Below are 26841 nucleotides of genomic sequence, written 5' to 3' on the forward strand. Positions count from 1 at the left end.
ATATAGTTATTATCAAATAAATCAAAATAAGACATAACAATTTTTAACAGAACGGCTTTGTTTTCCATGTTTTAATATCTGGTTGAGATCTTCCAAATAACTGCAGTAATTTTTTTAACTTTCCGCTGCATGAAAATGAAAATCTCCCAACGCTACTACAAGCGTCCATTTAGCAGTTTTCATACAATAAAATTACTGAGAAATGCCACCAAACACACCCCTTGACAATTGAAGAATGACTTTGGAAGTCGGTTCAGACGTTCTTCTTCCTCGTAGTTGTCGGATAATTTTTTTGTGATTTCTAAAATATGTTGCCAAAACTTTGCAGTTAATTAAACTTGCCTTAAGAGCAACTCAAGCATCAAACCATGAAATCGACAAAAGCAAGATTCAATGCTTAAAGATAAAAATTGTTGTATAATGATTTTCTTATATACTATTATAATACTTACGGTCTCTGCTGTTCAGATAATCAAAGCAACGTTTATCATACACACGGTAGCGAGAGAGTGGGAACACCTTCCGAGTTTGTGACGTTGATATAGGTTTGAATTGTCACTGGCAAATCCTTCCTTATTATCTGGTGGAAAATAAACAGTTTTCAAGTGAATCATGAAATAAAATGAACGTATTCTATTCATGTTGAAAAATGTTTATCTGGGTCGTCATGTGTAAAATGAGATGCTATCGAATTTGGGTTTTAATCTTAAGATGCCATTGACATGTCAGTACTTTGTTTTGTCTTGTTTCCCTACCCAAATATATTGAACAAATAAAGTTACCTGTGGGTTGGTGTTCAAAAACATGTATATTTACTTAAATGTTCCTTAAGCAGATACTGGAAGGAGATACAAAGCGTAACAAATATAATTGTTGTATATCACAGAAGCTCGTCTTCTTTGGTGTAAATATATTGTTACGTTTCTATATTCACAATAACATTAGGAAAATGGAATTAGCTTTTAAATCAATGCTAATATAGGTATAAACTATGGTCATGAACGATTAGTAAAAACAATCAACCGATGCCGTCAAATTATGGCTAATTCTTGGGCAGAAATTGACTCAAATATTGGAGATTTCGATTGACTTGCTGATGTAAAGTTTGAATAACTTTCCCGCTATCATGTCATTCATTATACCGTATAAGTCCGTCGTATATACCCACAAGAATTAGAAATCAAAGACACGACAGACTCTTCTGCATCACTAGTTTATCTCGATCTTTACCTCCAACACGGACAGCTTTCCAGCAAGCTTTATGATAACCTTGACGATTTCAATTTCCCTATGTGAATTTAGATTTTTGGACGTGTTTGATGCTCGTTAGTTTGCCTGTTGGTTCCGTTCCTATGTACCTTGTTTTCATTTGAGAACGTGACATTACTTGCTTGGATTGACCAAGGTTTGTATGACGGGTGTCTTCCGGAACACCTGGTCTTATTAACTTTTAAGGAGTCTCCTTGTAACTCTTTCGTTTGTTGATATTTTAACCCTTGTTTTATTGAATTCGAGTTTAGATTATGATCATGTTGACATGCTGGTATTTTCCTAATGCCTACAAGGAGGTCTCGTTTGGTGGCGTTTTACACATTGATTTAAGATCTCATTGAAGTTTTAATAAAAGATAAAAACGTGATCTATTTTGTTTCTTTTACTAAAAATGATAATTCAGTTTACAATGCTGTGCGAAAAGGCCGTAAGAAATTTTGAAGTTAAAATCATATGAGAAGTTACATCGATTTAAACCCAAGCAAATATTGTACAAAACACAGACAAGTGAACAGCACTTTTCAGTACTTTAAGTTAGATACAGTAGAGCCAAACAATGAATTAAACTGCACCATACAGCTGTTTCGTCCGTATAGGACTCGTCAGCGATACTTAGAGCCTAAGCCTAGCAGGCGATTGAGGAAAATCCAAAGTCATCGAACGAAAGGTCAAAATCCAGTTTGGGAGGTGCACTAGCCCCATAATTAATTAAAGCTGGTAATTTAAAAGTTCATTTACAATGTAAGATGGAAACGAAATATGGGTCTTCTGGTTGGTCAAAGGTTGATATTGTGAGTTTTTCTTCAAGATTGGTCAGTTATTAGACTTCTTGAAACACTACAAACTTCCTGTCTAAAACCGTCATCATTGAATGACTTACATGTATATAAAAAGTGATTTCAATCGCAAAAAAAAAGACATTTTATTTTTATCAACATATTTTCGTTTTGTTTTTGTCGTTGTTTTCATTCTATATTTTACTTGGTTTAGTCCTTTTTATCTTGTGACCTTTTGTTGAAAGACGGTGAGAAGAGGAAATAATCAAATTTATACTGTTGTAGACTAATGTATTCATTATTTTTTTTATCAATTCTACTCAATATAATTCAATCATTTACAAATAAGAAGGAAGTTAAGGTGACCCCAGGGGTCTCCATAACAACAAACCCTTTTTAAAGAGAAATATACTGTAGAGATTCGGTGCATTAACCAACAAATTTTGACATGTTATAGACTGAACGTTCTCACTGACTACAGTTTTGTTGCATGTATTGAAATGTGCAAGTATATAATTCATTGAATACTTCGACTGATATTCGGCATAATTAAGCAGAGTTGGAACGTGATATTTCTTTTTCTTTCCTTTCTTTTTTGTTTTCGTCTTTGCATCTTTGAACTGTATGGTATCAATTATTCACATGACCTAAAAGCAGAGCATTTACTAAGTGATAAGTAGAATTATTTCATCATTAGTTCTGTTGTCAAAAATCTTTTGTTCAATAAATCTAAAAATCATATTTATCGAAAAGACAATGTTAAGAACTTCTGGGTTTTCAAGATTTGTCAACTAATACTTGTACCTCAAGGTATTCCAATTAAACATGAGCTAGTGTTTGCCTTTCTGTGCTGCCTAAAACACGGTGAAACTAATTTGCACGATGAATTCTATAAATATAAGTGGAAGTCATTAAAATGTGATGATTTATTTGAAATTGTGATCATTTAAATATTCAGTTATCACAATCTTTCCTTCATCATTTGTCTATATTAGTCTACTTATCGATCTGACGTTCTTTGCAAAAGTTACAATCCCACAGACTACAGAATCATCTTAACTGTAATGTAAGTGTGATATATATTCATGAATATATCCGATTAAACAGATATTATAAAACAGGTATTGTCTCAGTACATGGATTTCATATGTATTCAGTATAATTAAATATTATAGCAAGTGTTGTCTTTTTTTTGTACAAAAAATCATAATTTACGAAAAATGAAATAAAAATGTGCCCCATGTGTGTATATGTCTTTATTTTCCGAATTTCTTAAACAACTCGTACAGTTCCAGTGCTGAGGCGAATCTGAAGAATACATTCAAGGGATGACAAACTTGGGTACTTAATTCCAACAAGCTTGAACCTAGTAGTTGTTTTTCCTCATGGTCTAGTTCAGGAAAACTGCCTATGATAAAACTCTCAACGACCCAACATCCACAGTTATACAGAGACAACAACAGCAATACACCTCTCAGGGACGCAGTGTAGCCGTGACGCTTAGGTCTGCAGCGACTTACATGAAGGATCAGGACAGTCTGTAGGTAGGATGTGGCACAAAAAATCACACGTGAAGGTATAATTAGATACATGTAATTGTTATGATTTATTTTTAGGGCAGGTATGATACGAAGCACACTTCCCATTAGGGATCCAACCGATGAAATGATAAAGACGTATTCTCCCGTAGAAATGGGAGCAGACTTGAAGGGAGGATCTGTGTCTCTGGTCGCAAGATAATATGCAACAAATGTACATAAACTCATGATCACAGCAAGGACCAACTCTAAACCGATGAGCCAGTCTTGTGACGTTTGGATGTGGCCGGTAATTCGGACAATATATCCGATAAAAATACTAATTGCTAGCAAACAAGCCAATAATAGAATGATGTAAAACAGGAAAGATTGTTTTCGTTTTCTCTGACTTGATCCTGTGGTCAATTCGGGAGACAATAATGGAGTTTCGGCATTGGGGCCGACGGCTGTGTTGAAGGAAGATTCAACTTCATTTTCATCAAAGGTTCTTGCAGTGGTTTCTGTCGAACTTTGAATTTCCAACAATTGATTTTCATCACTGCTATTGTTTGTTTCCCATTCCACTGATAAATTTTGTGTCAAAGTTATTGCTAGCAAGGAATATTCCAGAAATATCGGGAGGAGAATTTTATCTGTTACATAAAGCATACGTGTAATTGTCAAGTTTGTACAGTTGTTGTGCCAAGTGTCGTTTCCATGGGTAACCTTCGAGAAATACTGATTATGTTCTACAAGACCGTAAACCCACATTGTCATATTGGAAGCCACGACCAATAGTACCATATACTGAATCCGTAGGAAGCTTTTAAAACGATACGGCGTAAAGTAGGTAACAGATAGCATCTGGACAGGCAGGAACACGAAAATGATGACGTAGTAAACACATTCCATGATTGGGATGTCGCCGATGAAATTGTGTTTTACGGTGTAAATGCATTCAATTATATGGCCACTCTTCAGAAAACAAAACATAACAGACAGAATTCCAAATATCCACATCACAATCATTTGAAGACGAGAGGTGGTGACCTTCTGTCGTCGCACCATGATGGAGTTGAATCCCTTGACCTTGATGACAATGACAGCGGTCATACACGACAGCAAACCAAGGAGGACAACGATGGATAAAATAATTTGTATCCCGGTAAATTCAATCAAAGTGCCTTCTTGCTCTGTTGTAGTTTTCACCAGCAGAAAAATTAAGGACAAAAATAGTATTCTGATAACAACAATAGACGTGGTTCCGTCTAAATGAACTGTTCGATTCCGGACATTCCTTGAATTTCCTGCGGTGAATGGCAGTACAAAGACAGCTTGCAGTACGTCTGACCACACCATGTTGGACTATTATTGTAGTTGCTTTTGTTACGGCATCTAAAGAACAAATAACAATAATATTGTATGTTTTCCCCAATCCATTACCTATTAATTAGTCTAAGAGTGACAATCACTTGTTTTAGTGATTGAAACATTTTCATTTGATAAATATTAGTATATATAAGTCTTTAACGAGCTCTTAGTCAATTTTCAAGTTTATAATTGTTTCCATCCGGGAGGATGCTACATGTTATTGAGTTCATCAATAGAATGTTCTTATCATACCAATTCTTTTATTATCATTATTTTGACATACACTGTAAAATTAAAGAAGAAACATGCGTAATAGATAGATAATTATAACAAACTTAATTCCAACATACCTATTTTGTAGCGCCGAAATCTCGTAAAAACTAACTACGTGCAGGGCACGTGGTTACAGAAACCAATACTAACGATTTCCTTATGAGCTTCTCTACATTCTTCCGTGTGTTCGAGGTCCTTGTGATTAGATAACAACCATTTCAATAGCAGGTAAATTGGGCCTATCGGTAAGGAAATTGTGCAAGTGTAGAGACACTCAGTGTTAAGATTCTTGGAAATCTCGTGATAGGGTCATTATGCACCAGCGATTAATGCACCAGCGATATTAAGAAAAAGAATACTATCAAGGATAAAATTCAGAAAATCTTCCGTCTACAGTTAGATAGTCTTCAGATTACTCAGAGTGTGGCAGTACAACTGACAATGTTTGTTCTCAATGATGAACTTTCCGGGTTCATTACGCAAGTCAAGTCGTGCCAAGAACACAAAACTTCATCGAACAGTAAAAAAATGTTTCAACAGCAGGTATTTTTTCTAAACGACTCGATGTTTCGAAGCTAATTACTGTATATAAAGATTCAAGGGTAGGACCGTTTCGTTTACGGTCCAGTACCTCTCCTGAAATAGGAGAGTATTGTTCTGAACACCTTTGGCTAGTGGAGATGGGGATATAATGGCGAGGAGGGAAGTACCTCAAGGTGGAACGCCCCGCTATCCTTTTCATATATAATATGGAAGTTGGCGAAACAGTTTCTGCGAACATCTATCAATGTTGGGCATTCACACAAATAACAAATATGACATAATAAAGGGTACAGAGCTTATCTTATAAGTCCGTTTAATGAAATAAAGAAATTCTGAAAAATGCATTCCGAGGAATGTAAGTCAAGTCGCCCCTAATATGTAGGGGGCGACCTGTATTGAGATAATAGGGGGGCGACTTGTCTTGGGGGCGACTTGACTTGATACCATTCCGAGATGTGAAGCGACAAGCCTCTGATGTATGTAATCATTTTTAGCAGATAACGCTGGTGGTGCTTTACTGTGCGAACCGGTGTAGAAATTTTGTAAACGAAATTACCGACATTACTTTTGTTTTTGCCACATTGCTTTACTAAATTCGTCCGTGTAACAAATCACTCTAAAATCTTTAGTCATGTCAGTCTTGTCAGTCTTTTAGTGACTTTTCTGGTATTACCAAACAACATGCCCAACAAGCCGGAATCTCTCACCTGGTCTCTAGCTTACAGGGAAGATTTTGTAAAATTGTCAGGTAAATTTGAAAGGAACGAAATGCAAAGAACATTTCCCAAGAATGATCAACACTCAATACTTAGCTAATGGGTTAACAGCTCGCTCGAAGATTTTAACACATTTTACCTCTGTGACCTTATAAGTGATAAAGATCCCATCTGTATATATTTGACAGTCCTGCCTTCTATCATGGAACTGGTGTGACGTCATAACAATAGACCACTCGGTTATTGAGAATTTGTCTAAAAATTAATCACACTTGACCCCTGTGATCTTGAGGTTGGGTTAAGTTCATTTCTTTGAACAACGTAGTAACTCTTCATCCAAGCATGCAACAAGACTAATATCAGTACACTACGCGTTTCGGTTTTTAGGTTGTTAAAGATTTAATTATATTAAACCCCTGTGACCTTGAAAGAGGTTCAAAATTGTTAATTTGAATAATCTTGGTAGCCCTACATCTTGGTATGCGACAGGCCCACGGTATCAATACTTTGTGCCGTTTGCTTACTGAGAATAAGTTACATTTATTTGAAGATTTTAACACATTTGAAAGAGAGTCATGGTCAGTTGACTGAAAAATGTGATAGACCTTAATCCCACCAGGCCACAGTATCAGCGCCCTGTATCTTTTAGTCATTAAGGAAAGAAGTATAGTACAGTGCAATTTGAAGACTTTAACACGTTTGATATATTGAACTACATCTGAAAGTATAATAATACATACTATGTTTAGGAATTACGACAAGCTTTTTGAGTTCAGACAACGTGGTGACTGTTGTACCTCGCATATAATAACTGTGTTGCAAGGGAAACAACTCGTCCGGTTTTGCGTTTATCTATAACTAGACTAGTGTTCGGGACGAAGTTGACCATGGGTCATCAACGGGAGTTAAGCCTCAATTGTTGGTTTGAAATAGAGTTGAACAGGGAAAAAGATTCCATATCACGGTGGGTTGATTGTAATAAAACGGGAAATATTACTTGTTAACCTATGGGATGCAATTTCATTTCATATCTGGAAATATTAATGAAATAGGATAACTTACAGCCGATCTTAGCACAGTGGTGACAAGAATTATATTATCAAAATTTTAACTAAAAACCAAGCAATGCTCAGCGGACAACCACGATACAGGATAACATTGTAAGTAAGGGGGTTCTAATCTCACACAGACATACACCTCTACTGTAATCAATCACAGGTGGTTTACAGGTGAGTCAGCAGACGACATATGTAAGTCTGTGCCTCCGTTCTGTTAGGTCAGCATCACACAAAGACCTTTATCATTTCCGGTTGATGTCTACATTGGTTTTATATCACGTGTCTAAAAGTTTTCTTCGTGATTCACGCCAGGACTAGAAGAGATTTACCGTGAAATACCTACAGTTACTTCCGTAATAAATTAGAGTTTTATTAACAAGTTAATGATAGCTACGCCTAATATAATGTTTAATGTCCGTGGGTTTTGAGGATCTCACTGAAATCTCCACATATAACAACAGCACTGGGTCCTATAACAATGTTTCGAAGGGCGAGGGCTGCTAGTTCGTTGGTCTCCTTTACTAGTTATAGTACACTATAATACAGGTCCCTCCCACAGTGTTGGAGTTATAGGTCTGATAACACTGGATTATGTTATTAGTCTGATAACACTGGATTATGTTATAAGTCTGATAACACCGGATTACGTTATTATCCTGACAACACCGGATTATGTTATTAGTCTGATAACACTGGGTTAAGTTATAAGTATGATAACACCGGGTTACGTTATAAGTCTGATAACACTGGATTATGTTATTAGTCTGATAACACCGGGTTACGTTATAGGTCTGATAACACCGGAATACGTTATCAGTTAAATAGTTATAATTATTTTGGGGAAAAGTTCGTTATTTACATTTTGTATATCATTTCTACTGACAGTGACGGTATATAGGAAATGTCCCTATGACACAACTTTCATTTCTACTGACAGTGACGATATATAGGAAATGTCCCTATGACACAACTTTCATTTCTACTGACAGTGACGGTATATAGGAAATGTCCCTATGACACAACTTTCATTTCTACTGACAGTGACGGTATATAGGAAATGTCCCTATGACACAACTTTCATTTCTACTGACAGTGACGGTATATAGGAAATGTCCCTATGACACAACTTTCATTTCTACTGACAGTGACGGTATATAGGAAATGTCCCTATGACACAACTTTCATTTCTACTGACAGTGACGGTATATAGGAAATGTCCCTATGACACAACTTTCATTTCTACTGACAGTGACGGTATATAGGAAATGTCCCTATGACACAACTTTCATTTCTACTGACAGTGACGGTATATAGGAAATGTCCCTATGACACAACTTTCATTTCTACTGACAGTGACGGTATATAGGAAATGTCCCTATGACACAACTATCATTTCTACTGACAGTGACGGTATATAGGAAATGTCCATATGACACAACTTTCATTTCTACTGACAGTGACGGTATATAGGAAATGTCCCTATGACACAACTTTCATTTCTACTGACAGTGACGGTATATAGGAAATGTCCCTATGACACAACTTTCATTTCTACTGACAGTGACGGTATATAGGAAATGTCCCTATGACACAACTTTCATTTCTACTAACAGTGACGGTATATAGGAAATGTCCCTATGACACAACTTTCATTTCTACTGACAGTGACGGTATATAGGAAATGTCCCTATGACACAACTTTCGTTTCTATTGACAGTGACGGTATATAGGAAATGCCCCTATGACACAACTTTCATTTCTACTGACAGTGACGGTATATAGGAAATGTCCCTATGACACAACTTTCATTTCTACTGACAGTGACGGTATATAGGAAATGTCCCTATGACATACAACTTTCGTTTCTATTGACAGTGACGGTATATAGGAAATGTCCCTATGATACAACTTTCATTTCTACTGACAGTGACGGTATATAGGAAGTGTCCCTATGATACAACTTTCATTTCTACTGACAGTGACGATATATAGGAAATGTCCCTATGACACAACTTTCATTTTTACTGACAGTGACGATATATAGGAAATGTCCCTATGACACAACTAGACCGCCTTCTGTATTAACCAGGTATAACGTTGACAACGGAGAATGGAAAAAGTAGGCAATTTAATGGTTGTCCTGATCGACTTCTATTAAAAGTTAAAAGGAGAAATAAGTAGAGGGCTTTATAATACATATATATACAGTTACTGTATAGTTACCTTATAACTACTGTATATTTATGTTACCCGTCAGTGATCCTGGCTGGTAAGAAAACCATTTACAACGTATTTTATTTCAATTTGTGTTGTTTCTTTGTTTCAGAAAGGTACCACGTGATCTCAACACGTTGCCGCTCTTATTTTGTTACATTTTAATGATCACGTGATAATGACATAACTATGTAGATTGATTGCTGTTGTCATCGTCGTGTTATTACTCAGTATACTATAATTGGGATACAAGCTCGCGATCGGTGTGTACCAGTGGACCGTTTAACACCCACGAGTTCGTCACACAGGGACATGGTAGTTGTTACAATCAATACAAACATGTATATATGTACATTTTAGGTGAATTTTTGCATATTCCGGTAGATATGATATACCTACATTTTACGTGATTGAGGGGTGTATGTTACCGATTATGAATAGAACACCCTAAAACATTCATAAACGTCTAATTAAAGCAGAGAAGATTGTTCCATATTCACATATAGACTGACTCTTCACATATCACATATAGACTGTCTCTTCACATATCACATATAGACTGTCTCTTCACATATCACATATAGACTGACTCTTCACATATCATATATAGACTGACTCTTCACATATCACATATAGACTTCCTCAAATTATTATGTCCCTGTAGTAAGATTTTTCAAAACAACTTTTTTCATTTTTTAAACACTGCATTAGCTTACTACTCTTATCTCAAATAGTCACAAAGCGCATACTTCTTCAGGAATTTATAAACAATAACAACTCTATCTACAGTATACATTGTTTACACACACATACAGGTAATATGCCCCTCAGGTAAAATCTACACAGGTAAAACTACAGGTACGCTCCTTCTCTTGATTCACCTGTATTAGTCATCAGAACTTTTGGAGAATGTTCACCCGGATCGATTCGTTAGACATGCGTCCTAAGGCCCTTTAGTATTTATGGCATTTCTATAAATAGATAACGTCCGCTACCCTCACACACCTTTATGGTATACACATACACATGTAAAAGAGACTGTCATACCGCTAGTGTGCGCCGGATCGGAAGTTTAAACGTTAACAATCTTAATACCCGGATTAAGTATAAGGAGAAGGTGAAATTATACCGATGTGATCGAATGATTAGTCATTCGAATATTTGAGCAGAGGGACCGATTTCTAACACCTGAGCGGTGACGCGCTGTAGTGCATACCTGGAATACATCAATACGGCACACGTTTCCGCCATAAGCCCCGAAGTCAACAACACAGCGATATATCGACTATAGGCGTGGGCAAACCATGGCACAGAAACCGCGTCCAGACGTTTATATTCAGTTTCGATGGATCTAAACACCACAATGTAGATTCTGTGATACATTTTTATTGAAGTTTTCGTGGTGCGGATTACTTATCTGGAGATACAAGGTGTGAGTTTGTATACAAATTTTTAAATTTGATTGGTTCACCTTTAAAGAATTCCAAGATGGCGACCGCCATACAGGTAACTTTGTGTCTAATCATTAATGTCTGTATCTCCGTCTCTCTTGGTCGGTCCACTGGAGTATCAGCCGTTTTAGTAGAGATGGAGATACCCAGCAATGCACCGAAAGGTTTTAAAGTGACAAAGTTAGGCTGTAATGGAAGGGACTTCTTTCTAAACGTCCCTGAAAATGAAATCCAACTGTTTACTGTATCGGGATCCGGTGATTTGGTTTTAAAAGAAAGTGTGAAAGGTTATGAAAATAGACAGTTGACCGTTCATGTGACAAGGTTGGCTATTACCGACTGTCCACAATGTACGGACATACCAGAAATCTCAAGACTGACCGTAACGGTTAAACCCCCGTCGCATTTTATAAGATTCCCAAATGAAATCCGAGGTCATGCAGACGTAACGGGATCCTCCCAGGTGCTGGGAGAGGACATGAACGCCCTATTCAAAGCTTCCCATGCCCTATACTCTCTCTATACACTCATCGGAAGTGAGAAATCAGTGGGCTTATTTGAATTTCAAAAAGACACGAACGGAAACCTCCAGTTACACCTAGCCGATGTCCCATCTTGTCGGGTTTACTATCTTCTGTGTAAGGTGGTCAGTTCAGACCACCAAGTGTTGTTTACTAACCTCCGTATAGATATACGTAATGGACAAAACACCACGACAACTGTCAAATCTGACGTTTCCGGCGCGCGAGAACCGTCAGTATACATTAATACTGACCAGAAACATGACCTCCGGAGACAAGGCCATGATTTAACTGTCAACTTTCGCCAGGACAAGAAACAGACCATCTTCCACCACAGATACAGACGACAGGTGAAAACAGCTGCTGTCACCAAAACCATCGACGAAGGTTCAACGGGAGTGCTCTACCAATTCACCAGACAAGGTACCGGAACTTTTTTCGACTTAAAACAGGCGGTACCGGATGTAGTGACGGTGGACCAAAATGGTCAAGTTGAGCCCAAGCCAGGCTCGGTTTTAGATGCTGATAACGGGACAACATCGATCCTGGTGGAGGTGTACGAGAGAACCGGAAATTCTGAACCAGGTAAATAACAAGACTCGTTTGTGTTGTCAACTGATGGTAATTGTTGACGGTCACTGGTCATGCGTATGTAGAGTTACAAACAGAACAAATCTCTTTTAATTTTTGAGATTCAAAAATTTGAGTTCTGGACTCATGGTTTTCCTGTGGCATTCGCTTAAATTTTAACTCGCCATACCTCTTAACTCATCAGAATTGGTATTTTGGACTCGCATAAAAAATTGCACGAATTACTGGGTACAAAACTAGATACTGGTACACATAGGTAATATATATATACAGGTATACAAATAGATACAGGTACACATAGGTAATATATATATACAGGTATACAAATAGATACAGGTACACATAGGTAATACATTAAAGGCAAACGAAAAATACACTTAGTTATGTAATATATACAGGTACGTGTAGGTATTAAATTCAGGTACAAGTAGGTAATATTTACAGGTACATGTAGGTAATATATACAGTTACACGTAGGTAATATTTACAGGTATATGTAGGTAATATTTACAGGTATATGTAGGTAAAATATACAGGTACATGTAGGTATTATATACAGGTACGTGTAGGTATTATATACAGGTACGTGTAGGTGTTATATACAGGTACGTGTAGGTGTTATATACAGGTACATGTAGGTAATATTTACAGGTACATGTAGGCAATATATACAGGTACATATAGGTAATATTTACAGGTAGATGTAGGTGATGTATACAGGTATACATACGTAATAAAATCATGTAACTCTTATTATAATTTGTGCCTTCTATTGTATAATGGCGAAAAATGAACGTGTTCCAAAGTTGAAGATACGCTCTCTTCTGCATATGTTTGCCGTTTGGTACATTGCGCTACACCAGTTGTAATCCTGTTAAACACAATATAACACGAGAATGTGCTTTACCAACCACTTTTTCAGTTAAAATTAAACTATATTAAAAGTTACTGCTGAAAGCGAACATCGCACATAATATTAATAGCAGGCCTGTACGATAGGACTAGTGCCAGTTACACGGGTACTTAAAATCTGAACATTTAGCATCACCTGTCGACACGGAAATATTGTTAAAAGTTTACGTTGTACTGTTGCGCGATAGAACACCGACAACAATGAGGGATTATATGCTGGGATCTTGAAAAGGGGCAAGATATGTATGTAAAGTAAGACATAAATCTGATGGGCGGAAGGAGGGGGTATTTTTATAAGTGTGGGAACTGAGATATTTTTGTACGGGATGTTGAGGGGGATCACAAGGAGAAACTGGGATTATGTAGTAGGTAACGTTGAGGGGTTCACCAGGAAAACCAGAGATATTGTAGTGGGTAACGATGAGGGTCATTAGGCGATTCAGGAATGGTATGGTATTTACGTATCATATACTCTCCCCAGTACAATTCATATAATATAAGACAACATTTTTGACGGTTACCATAAGCTACAGGTAATCGGGACCAAAACAAAATTGATCAAAAATGACTGGATTTGTCTGTTTTCATTCCATTAACAGACATGCATTTTAAACAATGGTGACATTATGTAACCTGTTATGTCACAATTTCAGACAGGAGAACCCTCAGTATTACAACACAATTGACATGATACTAACCATATATGAAAGCTGACAGTTAAATATTCACATGCGATGAACGTGACTATTGAAACGGTAAATATATTTAAAATTGATATTTCATGTTAATAGCAGTTAAGTGTGTGTGAAATCGAGACTTCAGGTCACGTGATCATAAATTATGTAGTAAACGCGAGTGTCATAATGTATTTTATACTTAACCGCGAAGTCGTGTCGCTATATCATTTACAATTACCTCGAATGCCATTTACAATTACAGTGAAGTCGCGTCATAACCTCATTCATAATTACAGTGAAGTCGCGTCACAATGCCATTTACAATTACAGTGAAGTCGCGTCACAATGCCATTTACCATTACCGTGAAGTCGCGTCACAATGCCATTTACAATTACAATGAAGTCGCGTCACAATGCCATTTACCATTACCGTGAAGTCGCGTCACAATGCCATAAACATTTACAGGGAAGTTGCGTCACAATGCCATTTACTATTACGGTGAAGTCGCGTCACAATGCCATTTACCATTACCGTGAAGTCGCGTCACAATGCCATTTACAATTACAGTGAAGTCGCGTCACAATGCCATTTACATTTACAGTGAAGTCGCGTCCCAATGCCATTTACATTTACAGTGAAGTCGCGTCACAATGCCATTTACATTTACAGTGAAGTCGCGTCACAATGCCATTTAAAAATACAATGAAGTCGCGTCACAATGCCATTGGCATTTACAGTGAAGTCGCGTCACCATGCCTTTTACAATTACAGTGAAGTTGCAACAGAATATCATTCATACGCAACCACAAAGTCGCGTCACAATGTCATGTTTTACACGTTAAACCACGAAGTCGCGTCACAATGTCATGTTTTACACGTTAAACCACGAAGTCGCGTCACAATGTCATGTTTTACACGTTAAACCACGAAGTCGCGTCACAATGTCATGTTTTACACGTTAAACCACACAGCGCGTCACAATGTCATGTTTTACACGTTAAACCACGAAGTCGCGTCACAATGTCATGTTTTACACGTTAAACCACAAAGTCGCGTCACAATGTCATGTTTTACACGTTAAACCACAAAGTCGCGTCACAATGTCATGTTTTACACGTTAAACCACGAAGTCGTGTCACAATGTCATGTTTTACACGTTAAACCACAAAGTCGCGTCACAATGTCATGTTTTACACGTTAAACCACAAAGTCGCGTCACAATGTCATGTTTTACACGTTAAACCACACAGTCGCGTCACAATGTCATGTTTTACACGTTAAACCACGAAGTCGCGTCACAATGTCATCTTTTACACGTCAAACCACAAAGTCGCGTCACAATGTCATCTTTTACACGTTAAACCACAAAGTCGCGATTTATGTTGTAATTGTGACATCATGTATTTTACACTTAGAGACTTACTTGTGTTTTGAATAACATGCCGTTACACGATTGCAGCACACGGCTTCTGAAGTTTATTTATTTCAACTATGTATAATATTACATCACATGCATGTAATTTAGCAGAAAGTTTGTCTGGTTGTGGTCAAGTTATGCTATATATGCACAAGGCCTTGCGTAACACCTGGGGCTATGTCCATAGTTATGTGACGCAGTATACGGTCTCAAATCCCCTCTGTTGACACGATAACGAATCGCCAGCTGACTAACCAGTGCCTTTAAGGTCATCATATCCCTTCAAGGTTTACGCATGTTCAGATTTATCCAAACTTCCCTAATGGTCAGAAATTATAGATCAGGTTCCTAAACAGTGTTATTGTGCTGAGAACTTTGGGATATAACATTGAAAACCTTCGTTTCCTGTAAAGGTTTACTGGGATATATGCACAATAGATAAGAAAAATCGCACAGCCTTTCCAGATGGTGTAGAGCTGTGATGTGTGCATATATCGTACGCAATATATGTTACACAGAAAAGTCGTTATTTGTACATTTTTATATGGTTTATTGTCATGATTTTACTGACAAAAGGAATTTGGCAACAGGCAAAGCCTATAAATGCTCCCACCCACCCCCGCCTCTCTTTGCTGTTACAAACAGATTTGTAGAAGATCTTAAATATTTTGGAACATATGTCATTTTGGGTGTAAAATAAATACCCTATACTTAGAGCTTCGGAAGTTTTATTGTAACTATTGGTTTGGTATTTACTCACATCCCTGCCGAATGATTTAGTTTTAAAAATAATTTTATTATCTTAATTTTTTGTAAATTTATCCGCTGAATTACTTTTGTTAAATTTTCTTTAGATAGTAATAAAGTGTTATGATTTTAGGGTCTAATTTTTTGGTCTATTAGCGTTTGATCGTGTACACATACCAGACCAGGGATAATTGACTTATATATAATAGGATCAGGGGTGTAGCGTTATGTCTAACAATGTGTCGGCGATCATTGTCGACAATTCTCAGGACTAGAGATATACATTCCTTTGTAAGTTTCCGGTCAGTGCTGTTTATTTCTTGTCATACAGGTTTAAAACCTGACATATATAAGTACACAATGGAAGGATGTACAGGTATATATACATTGTATCATTACCATTCCACAGGTAATATACGCCTGTATATCATAATGTACAGGTGTACAGAATAATAAAATGTAAATTAAACACAGGTACATTGTATATGTACACAAATGTACATGTACGCACGTGACATAACCGCCTACTCGTACAAATAAGACGATCATTCAGGAATTCATTATATAACTGTACAGCCTTTATAATATCTACTATTACCAATGTCAAGTCAATCTTAATTCAATATGTTCTTTACCACTGCGATGAGCCGTTAGTAAAGGTCAGGTATAATATCTGTGTACACGTGTAAGTTAGGTCAGGTATAATACATATGTACAATTTGTACTAGAAATGGTTTTAAAATGATCATAGCGGTAATTTATATAAATTTATATTTTAATATGATATGTGATTATATCTTGGCACGGTTCTTAACTTCATGCAAACTCAGTTCCAGTGGCCGAAATATAGGTGTCACATCAGGACACATCAGAAAAAAGTTAGACACGCCTACAGAATAAACATTATAAAGTGAAATATATTGTTTAAAGCATTGTTAACGTAGAATACAGAAGGAAGTATTATCAAACTCATTCTTAATTATTGCCAATTAATACACAATCAATTGTTTTTTAAAACCATGAGACAACAATCGAATGACGTGTGCCAATTCAGTGTGTCGTAGCTATCAGACATCTTTGATCACACAAGGTGTTTTAAATATATATTCAAATACTAACTATTGGCTTTATAATAATGACTGGGTTATCCGTTATCTGGAATTACGTCATTTTCCCTATGTAGCCTTTAGACATTCCGCACATTCCGCCCCTAGATATTGCACCGTGTCGTTTATTAGTTTAGACTTTTCCTTTGTCAGTCTGCTTAGAAAAAACTGTTCCCGTGTATCCCAAATATAACACCGTCCGTGGGAACACTTAATATGAAGTAGAGAACTTATTTTCTGTGAGACTGGTACCTGTATAGAACTTGTTTGTGGGAGAGGTGTTATCAATAAGTCGTGACTATAAAGCTGTAAATTTTGTTTTAAGTAGACTCAACCAGGCAGTTGTAGGAGATGTGACGACCGTCTAAATTCTGACACTTGCATTAAACATATAGATTATCCGGTTCTACATTGCCCTGTCGACTAGCGAGAATCATACACACTTACACACATAACGACAGTACGGGCAAGTGAATGGTCAGATAATCGAGGCACTCTGTCCCTTTATCAAGACACAAATATTACATCAATTACATCACATACTGAAAACAAAAAGCAAATACAAAGTTATAAGTAAAATCGAGAGCGGTAGAGAAAAAATAGGTCTCTCGATAATCCCATTCGGCCGATGACAGCACCAGCGCATTCCAATGTGAGGTCGTTATTACTTCATTGATCATATATCTATTCCAGTATGTTAGGATCCAGTACCAATATTGGACCATACCGTCGATATCACTTACTAGATTATATGTAAATTAAAAAACAAAAATTAAGGAGTGTCCCGTTTAAAAACAATATAAATTCGAGCTATATTTTGTACAAATCAGATTTAGGTTATGTGTACAATAACAGACATTTGTATTTAATATAAATCATTTAAAACATTAGATTTAGAAGTGATTACAGGTATTTTCGAATACCTGAACTTTACATTTAAAAAAAAACCTGGTATTGGTTTGTTTCGCTGGATTCGTCGCCTCGTGAACAATCGGGGTCATCCTGACGCGGAGACTTTGAAATAGTGATAGTGTTGTAAATAACGTCTAAAAAGGATAAGATTTTTACGAGAGGAAAATCCACTGGATGTTTAAGCATAGCATTATCACGATATGGCGTTTATTATCGTTATAAATGACAATTCTTTGCAAGCAAATAGGTAAATATAACAAATAACAATGCTGTTTCTATGTGTAATGTAATGATGTTAGACGTCGACTTACATTTTAAACTATAATTGATAACGAGAACACGGAATGATTTCCCCAATGAGCTGTGTGTGATTTCCCCCGCTCTGGTCGTGTAGACTCTGTCCCACAAGGTTTCTTTTCATATCCAGTTTGCATTGAAACATAATGATAAATATTTCTATGTAATATTTTGTTAATCGCTTCAATTTATTATGAAATCAATCTAGACTAAGTGAAAATCCCAGTAATTTCAGAGCTAAATTATTTTAGTGGTGTTGCACATGTTAAGTATTAATTTAAATGCCAATAGCGGGACTACCGATTTAAACACGTGTGATGTATGTTGACATAAAGCTAACGCCGTAGCGAAAACTGTACGATGAACAGACTAATGATGAGGATAGTAATATTAATGAGGGGGGATGGTCGCCACCCGTGACGGGGCGCTAAATAGCGGATCTGTATAGACTTGTCCCAACATACGAAACATAAAGCTACCCATAGACTATCAGCTGCTCCAGGTAAATCTTAACAAGCGTTTAGTACACTGGTTCCATACAAGTACCTAACACGTATCAAAATGAAAGGACATTTATGTTCAGTTTACATTTATATGTTCTGCTAGAAAACTCGCAATAAACTGGGAATTTGTTTTAACATGTAAACCTTTGGAGATAAAATTATTGGTAAATAACTAGGCACATGAAAAGCATGAAATCTTGACAGTTGTAAAACGTAACACACATATGCAGACACGCCACGACCTGTGAGTAACTCGGATCAGTGCCATTAAATAGCCAGTTTTGCAGAAGTTGCGAGAGCGGGAAAATTAACCCACTGACGTCATTCACTGCGTCACGGGTCTTTATACATACATTGTACTTTTATCTTCAGTATATATTTCGTCTTCCTGTCTCCCTTGACACCTCCTCTATGTTTTTGGCCTAGGATGAAACCTGTGGGTTCTGTCCGTTGGGCGAGACATATCCGGGTTTTACATAGTAACGACTACTCCCTGCTGAACGTTCATCGTGTAACGACTGGTCCACCTAATTTAAATGTCCTGTCGGGGATCTTCAAAGTAAACTACACTACACAATGCTTCCACCACGTATACACAAGGGAGGTTGTCCGCCATTGATATAATTAAAACCAAACTATTGAATATAAAAGCTCACTTAATTTGAGATTACGTTACTCATTAATCAAACCTTAGTTGCTGTGTTGAACACATATATGATTGTTTATTTTCTCCCATTTTTTTCAGCTGAATATGAACACACATTAACTTTGGTATTAAATAATATCAACGATGAAGTCCCGAGGTTCACGAATATACCGAGGCCGATGCTTGCCACCGTAGATGCTTGGGCCTCTAATTGGACCACGTGTTACACACTGACCGCGCTCGACCCAGACCCCGGCAGTCTGGTCGGCTTCTACATGAAAGGTAAGAACCACAGCTGATGAAGGTAAAAAAACCCAGCTGATAAAGGTATGAACCACAGCTGATAAAGGTAAGAACCACAGCTGATAAAGGTAAGAACCACAGCTGATAAAGGTATGAACCACAGCTGATAAAGGTAAGAACCACAGCTGATAAAGGTATGAACCACAGCTGATAAGGTAAGAACCACAGCTGATAAAGGTAAGAACCACAGCTGATAAAGGTATGAACCACAGCTGATAAAGTTAAGAACCACAGCTGATAAAGGTAAAAAAAAAACCAGCTGATAAAGGTATGAACCACAGCTGATAAAGGTAAGAACCACAGCTGATAAAGGTATGAACCACACCTGATAAAGTTAAGAACCACAGCTGATAAAGTTAAGAACCACAGCAGATTAAGGTAAGAACCACAGCTGAAAAAGTTAAGAACCACAGCTGATGAACGTAAGAACCACAGTTGATGAAGATAAGAACCATAGCTGATTTTTGTCTAGCAATAGTTTTATGGCACATTCTCTTTTTTAAAACCTTTTGACAATGCTAAGAACAGGGGATTACGTAATGACCATGAATATGATAATTACCGGTCACGTAAATATATATTGTCATGATAAAGTGAATGTGTTATCGGAATGGCCATCTCACTTATCTCTGGGAAATGGTAAGCAGCTTGATGAATTGGCATCAAATTAAGACTGAGATTAAACTTCTTATGTATTAACTTCACAGGAACCAGCTCGAAATTTGAGGTTGTTGAGCTGACAGGAGAGATCAAAACAAAAGCACCTCTGTTACAGAATTACGATGAGGAAATTACTGTATTCTGTAAGGATAAAAATGCACCAACGGAACAAATCAGTAGCGAAGAAAAAGTTTTCATCACCACAAAATATCGTGCTCCTCAATTTTATCTTCCTGAATACAAAGCGAGTGTTCCTGAGAATGCTCAAAGCGGACAAATGTAAGTTTCTTATTTATTGTTTATGTAGAAATAAACCATATGTGCCCGGTACTGATAAGTACTAGGTACATTTCGGTATAATAGGGTATATAATTGATGTACATGTGCTATTTTCACTCTGAACCTTAAAAGTATGAAATACACAGCTTTAGGTAAACAACATACAGGTACTAAACATTATACAAATAGTTATATGTACAGGTAAAATACTATGTACAGGAAATATTCTATGTACAGGTAAAATAATATGTACAGGTAAAATACTATGTACTGGAAAATACTACATACAGGAAATATTCTATGTACAGGTAAAATAATATGTACAGGTAAAATACTACATACAGGAAATATTCTATGTACAGGTAAAATAATATGTACAGGTAAAATACTACATACAGGAAATATTCTATGTACAGGTAAAATAATATGTACAGGTAAAATACTACATACAGGAAATATTCTATGTACAGGTAAAATAATATGTACAGGTAAAATACTACATACAGGAAATATTCTATGTACAGGTAAAATAATATGTACAGGTAAAATACTACATACAGGAAATATTCTATGTACAGGTAAAATAACATGTACAGGTAAAATACTACATACAGGAAATATTCTATGTACAGGTAAAATAACATGTACAGGTAAAATACTACATACAGGAAATATTCTATGTACAGGTAAAATAACATGTACAGGTAAAATACTACATACAGGAAATATTCTATGTACAGGTAAAATAATATGTACAGGTAAAATACTACATACAGGAAATATTCTATGTATATGTAACATACTATGTACATGACGTATGAAATGTATTTATGTTTTGTAAGGTCAGTCCAAAATGATTTATTACAATGAACAGAGTATGGACATGGACATGACTTTTACAACTTGATGTTTTCAGCTTCAGTCTTCAGAACTCTGATTTCAATGATGTAGATCTTCAGAGTGTCAACTTTCAAAACGGAATGACAGTTTATTCTGTAATCAATCCAAGGACAAGAGGACATAGTTCATTATTTGATATCAAAGATGGAAAACTGTTAACTTTGGGAACTTACGATCACGAGAAGATGTCTGAGTATCCACTGCTTCTACAGGCCAAAGATAGTACTTCTGAACTCACCAGTTCTGTCAGTGTAAGTCAGGAATAGTGGCACAGTCAGTCATCACTCACGTTTCATTCAGTTCCATGTTCACTTAACATTTGTAATATTATTCACTTCCTTGTCAGCTTATCATCAGTCCAATAGCACCTAGTATTCTACCACTTATTAGATTTGTCATTGTTTGAATATTCGATACATGTATATAGTACTGTACTATAGCTAAGATGACTTATTTATGGTCCATTAATGATAAATAGAATTATTTTTCTAACTGTATTTGAATTATCTCTTTAATTTGAACTATTTATCTCTATATTTTGACAGCTGATGGTACGAATCACGGATGTGAATGAGTTTGATCCAGTTTTTGATGTGTCCCCAGACTTTGCTGAAGTTAGCGAGTCCCTGAGGGTTGGAGAAACAGCAATGCAAGGTAACAAAGACATATGACATATTTGTTTTATCATTTAAAGTGTGTCATTGAAAAAAAAGATACATAGATAAACAAATGATGAGTTTTGATAAAACAGAGAAATCAACATGATTGCAACCCCCTGTTTCAATAGAAACTGTAAACAAAAATTGAAAACCTGAAGAAAAACCTTACGAACCAACTTCCAATCAGTGCAGATAAGGGAAAGTTCATCTTCTAGGTCCAAGCAGCATACCATACGGTATGCAGGGCACTCTTAAAGGGACATTTAAAGGAACAGATTTTAAGAAGAAGATTAAAATCAGGGTGTAAAAAAGAGCAGCGACTCCTGAAAAACACCTTGAATGATTAAAAAACAAAAGTTTATACATTGTTGGTCTGAAAAGTTCCCACCTTTTGTTTTTTCTTATGGAAAGTTTGATACTGTTAATGGTGATTCCTCTGCCAATTTTAGTGACTGTTACGGACAAGGACACCAGTTCAACCATTAACTACCTACTGAACGATGAATATTTTGACGTTGAGAGCGTCAATAACATCGGTAATATCCGCGTCAAAAAGTAAGTATGATGCTTGAAATATCCTCATCATTTAGTATGTTGTCCCTTCAATAAAGAGAGTCAGCTTGTCTATGTTCATTGGTCATTTGATAAAACAGGATTTTTTAATATTGCTGGATAAAGCTGCAGATTTTATGGGGAAAAAAACATGTGGTTCCATCAGTTTTATCATTAAATTCTACTTTTTTAATTGCAGTCTAGCTATTTTTATGGTTATTTTCAAAATTATCACCTAATCCTAGTGTGGGTGATTCCCCTTATAGGTTTTGTCCTTCTATGACCGTGTATACTCACATGTTTTATTGAAGTTTTGTTGTGTGTATTATTATAAAAAAAGTATCAACATTTTATTTGCTTCATAGAAATTTAAAAAAAAACCCAAAAATTCTGATAAAGAAATCATATCTAGTAGAATTCTCACAAAAACAAATAAACTTGTTGTTTGACTTAGGTACAAAAATTAATGGATATCCTCTAGATATTTATTTTACAATGACTATGACACATAGCAAGTACCACATATTTGGTATAAATTATACTTAAATTCAGATGGTTTCACACACTTGATAAGGATATAATTATTTCACATATAATGCAGATGTCTATTCAAATGCAATTAAAGAATTTTTGCTGAATTATATTATCGTAAATAATGTTAAAGAAAGTATTTGCTGCAAATAGAATATGTTTACTCCAAGAACCAATATCAGTGATTTAGAACACTTTCAGTTAACTTGGGGCTGTTGATTGGTTTCTTTGGTTTTTAGGCAACATACAATGCTGCATACGTAGTGTCATGTTTTTATATTTTTACGTAGGGCTCTTGACTATGAAACAGCTCCAGATCACATGCACAGCTTCACCGTGTTTGCAGTGGATGATGGCGGGGTTCTAAACATGAAAAGGACCAGTTCAGCCTCAGTCATCATAAAGCTTGACAATGTTAACGATCTAGAACCAGTGTTTGTTGATTCGTCTATATCGATGAAAGTTCTAGATAATGCTGACGCTCCAGGTGCTGATGTGGATCAGAAGCTTGTCCTCGATATGACAGCTTACGATGCAGATGGTGATGTAGTCACGTACAGCTTGGGAGGTATACCAATATTGAAACATCTTATTTATCATGTCTAATAGACAGTAGGGGGTTGAATAGCTGTTACTCAGATTGGCCATCTTAGATTTAGAATTTCATGGCTTTAACCTCCATGCATCATCAGAAATTAATTTGACAAAAATCAGAAAACAAAACATGAAAGATTTTTAACTTAAAATCTCATTATTAATGTAATAAATAAACTACATGTTGAAATTATTGGGCTTTCCAACTGCAACTCTTTGCATTATAAGTCAAGAAAGACAACTCAATATTATATACAATGCATTTATTAAAACATACAGAAAAAAAAATTGAGAAAATTATTCATTTTAATAAAAAGTATTTGTTTCATATACAATCATGCTTTTGTTCTTTTTAAGGAGGCAGTCATGAGATTTTTGAAATAAACGCAGACACAGGTATTATAAGATTAAAGTCTGGCGCCAACATTATTCCTGATGATGTCAGTGAGTACAATTTTGATGTTTTGGCTGTGGATGATAACAGCTGCTGTAGTGACAAGACAGTTCCTCTCCATACAAGCACTGCTTCTGTGACAGTCTACATTGTGGATGCTGTGAACCGGAAACCACGGTTCACATGTAATTACAAGCCAAGCGTGTTGGAAGAACAACCTGTAGGAACCGATGTTGTTACAGTAAGTAGCTTGTATTGGTGTATTATTAGGAATGCTTTCACGTAAGTGACTGGAATGGCTGGATCAGCTGAACTAGCAAAAAATAAAAAAATGACAAGCCCAGATCAGGACCGAAGCAGCACTTTTGAATATTTTGTGTATAAAATTTGAGAGGTCTAACCTTACCTGTCCAAAACTAAGTGACTGAAGGTTATTAGTTAGGCTCAAAACAAGGGTCTATGTGCATGCATATTTTTGGATTTGTTATATTATATAGCTAAATAAAATAGAAGAAATCATATTGGACATGAATTGTTGAAACTACATTGTAACGTCACATTATAACATTTCCAACATCCAATATTAGTATGTTCATTTATGTCAAGGATTAATTCTGTGCTGCCTCAACCAGTTCAGCCAGGGTAAGTGAAAGCTGTCAAGGAGAACTAATGTCAGTGGATAATTACCAATTGTCGTAGTATTGTTGAATTTTCTGAAACAAAAGCAAACTGTTACCTGGATCCAACATCTAACCAATACTGTTAGAGTCCATAGCCACAATGAAAACTTAATTGAATGAAAGTTACTGAAAAATCACATATTTCTGTTCAATTTTTTTTCATTTCTTTATGAATAGCCTGTTTTACATTGTAATTTTAACTGATAATAGGTGATTGCCTAGCAAATATATAAGAACCTGTCTCTATTCTAAATTTACATTATTCTTCATATTCTGTTATTCTATACTGTAATGCTGACAGTTATCTCCCTTTCGGAGCAACAATGCATTCTTTTTCTGGGGAAACAACTTGCTGTTTACAAGTATTATTGAAAACAAAAACAAAAAAATTGAAAACTTAAAAACATACATCAACACTTTGTTCTTGAATAACTGAAAACAAAACTTTATTAGGGCAACGTTAATAAAGTAAAACCATCTAATTGACATCACAACTCAAACGAACAGTAGATTTTACTGGTATTAAGTGACATGATGATCAAAGTTTTGTGGTAAATTTGTTATGTTTGGTGAAGAATGAAACACTGTATGGTCCTCTATTATGTTGCATTTAGGTTGAAGCAGTGGACACCAGCCGCGGGGAGAAAAGTGAAGTAGAATACTCATTAAGAAGGGACAGAAACTTTGACTCTTCAAAGTATTTCAGTATTGATAAGAAGACTGGTAAGATAACAACAACAGCACGTCTTGATAGGGAGCTGTTTTCTGATATAATGTTTATCACAGTGCAGGCGACGGACCGAGGAGACCCACCCCTTAGTGATCTTTGTACCTTTGTTGTGAATCTGGCCGATACAAATGACCACTCTCCTGTGTTTACATCCACTACCTACTCTCAAACTTTATATAGAGATTCTCCAATTGGAACTGTCGGCATTGTTGTTCTAGCGGAGGATGATGACAGTGGTGTGAATGCTGATGTTAAGTATAGTTTCATTCAGAATCCAGGCAATTATTTCAACATCAACAATAATGGAGTGATAAAAACTGCTGCGAATCTTGGTAATGCTGTAAGTACTTTTATGCTGAAATTTATAGAGCCCAAAATCTCTCTTTATTTTCATTAAAAAGATACCTAGGATTGGCAGTTTAATGGTATAGAAATCAAGAATTGACAAATTAGTCTGCAAGATGGGAATTATTTTCTTAGATATAGTTCATAAAATACAAATGTGTATTAGCGAAAAAAAAAATTATTTCCTGTACCTTAAACTTTGCCTGAATGTTTTTGTTTTGTGGATGAACATTTTTACTGTTTCCACACTTTTACAATTTACAATCCAACCCAGTTATGATGAATTCTTGAGGACTGCTCAAATGCTTTCATCCTATACAGGTTTCATACTATGTGACAATGTTAAGAAAGCTAATCTGTGTCACACATCACAATTTGCTGACTCTGAATTGGATAGTTTGTATTATGTTGATTTAAAACCTCGCAGTGTTCAAGAGACTTAAATATAGTTGTGTATTACTCTGGTTTTGTTTGTAACCAATAAGCAGGAAAACAATACTGAAGACATTTTGCAAGGAATTTAATTTTCATTGGTATTGAGCGAGTTTTTATATTATCAGGATTTGTATATGTTTTGTGATAGAATAGACAACACCACAAAGCTTTAGACCACACATGTAATGATGTAAAGGCCACAGCCTATATTTTTAATGAGACACACAAGTGAAAGGCACCTTTCATTGAAAATTAAGC

At 36.0% G+C, this 26841-nt stretch overlaps 2 protein-coding genes across 2 annotated transcripts in view; one reads left to right on the forward strand and one right to left on the reverse strand.

The window, feature by feature from the left end:
- Window positions 1-3304: 3304 nt before the first annotated feature.
- On the reverse strand, window positions 3305-4924 carry LOC132555680 (uncharacterized). Its single transcript, XM_060220035.1, has one exon. The coding sequence runs from the start codon at window positions 4922-4924 to the stop codon at window positions 3305-3307; it is 1620 nt and encodes a 539-aa protein (XP_060076018.1).
- Window positions 4925-11228: 6304 nt separating this feature from the next.
- Window positions 11229-26841, forward strand: part of LOC132555681 (putative neural-cadherin 2) — a 43216-nt gene continuing 27603 nt past the window's right edge. Inside the window, exons 1-9 of the mRNA XM_060220036.1 lie at window positions 11229-12297; window positions 19621-19803; window positions 20532-20763; window positions 21680-21914; window positions 22209-22317; window positions 22772-22877; window positions 23696-23973; window positions 24357-24634; window positions 25688-26143. Coding sequence (XP_060076019.1) covers window positions 11229-12297; window positions 19621-19803; window positions 20532-20763; window positions 21680-21914; window positions 22209-22317; window positions 22772-22877; window positions 23696-23973; window positions 24357-24634; window positions 25688-26143 — 2946 coding nt within the window. The remainder of the gene's footprint in view (window positions 12298-19620; window positions 19804-20531; window positions 20764-21679; window positions 21915-22208; window positions 22318-22771; window positions 22878-23695; window positions 23974-24356; window positions 24635-25687; window positions 26144-26841) is intronic.

Source organism: Ylistrum balloti, unplaced genomic scaffold, assembly GCF_031769215.1.
Source record: "Ylistrum balloti isolate Yb309-2 unplaced genomic scaffold, AGI_CSIRO_Ybal_v1 Utg370510, whole genome shotgun sequence".
Classification (NCBI taxonomy): Eukaryota; Metazoa; Mollusca; class Bivalvia; order Pectinida; family Pectinidae; genus Ylistrum; species Ylistrum balloti.

What these genes read in the sequence shown, in the direction of transcription:
- LOC132555680 (XM_060220035.1), bottom strand. Translation starts at nt 4,924, where the DNA reads ATGGTGTGGTCAGACGTACTGCAAGCTGTCTTTGTACTGCCATTCACC.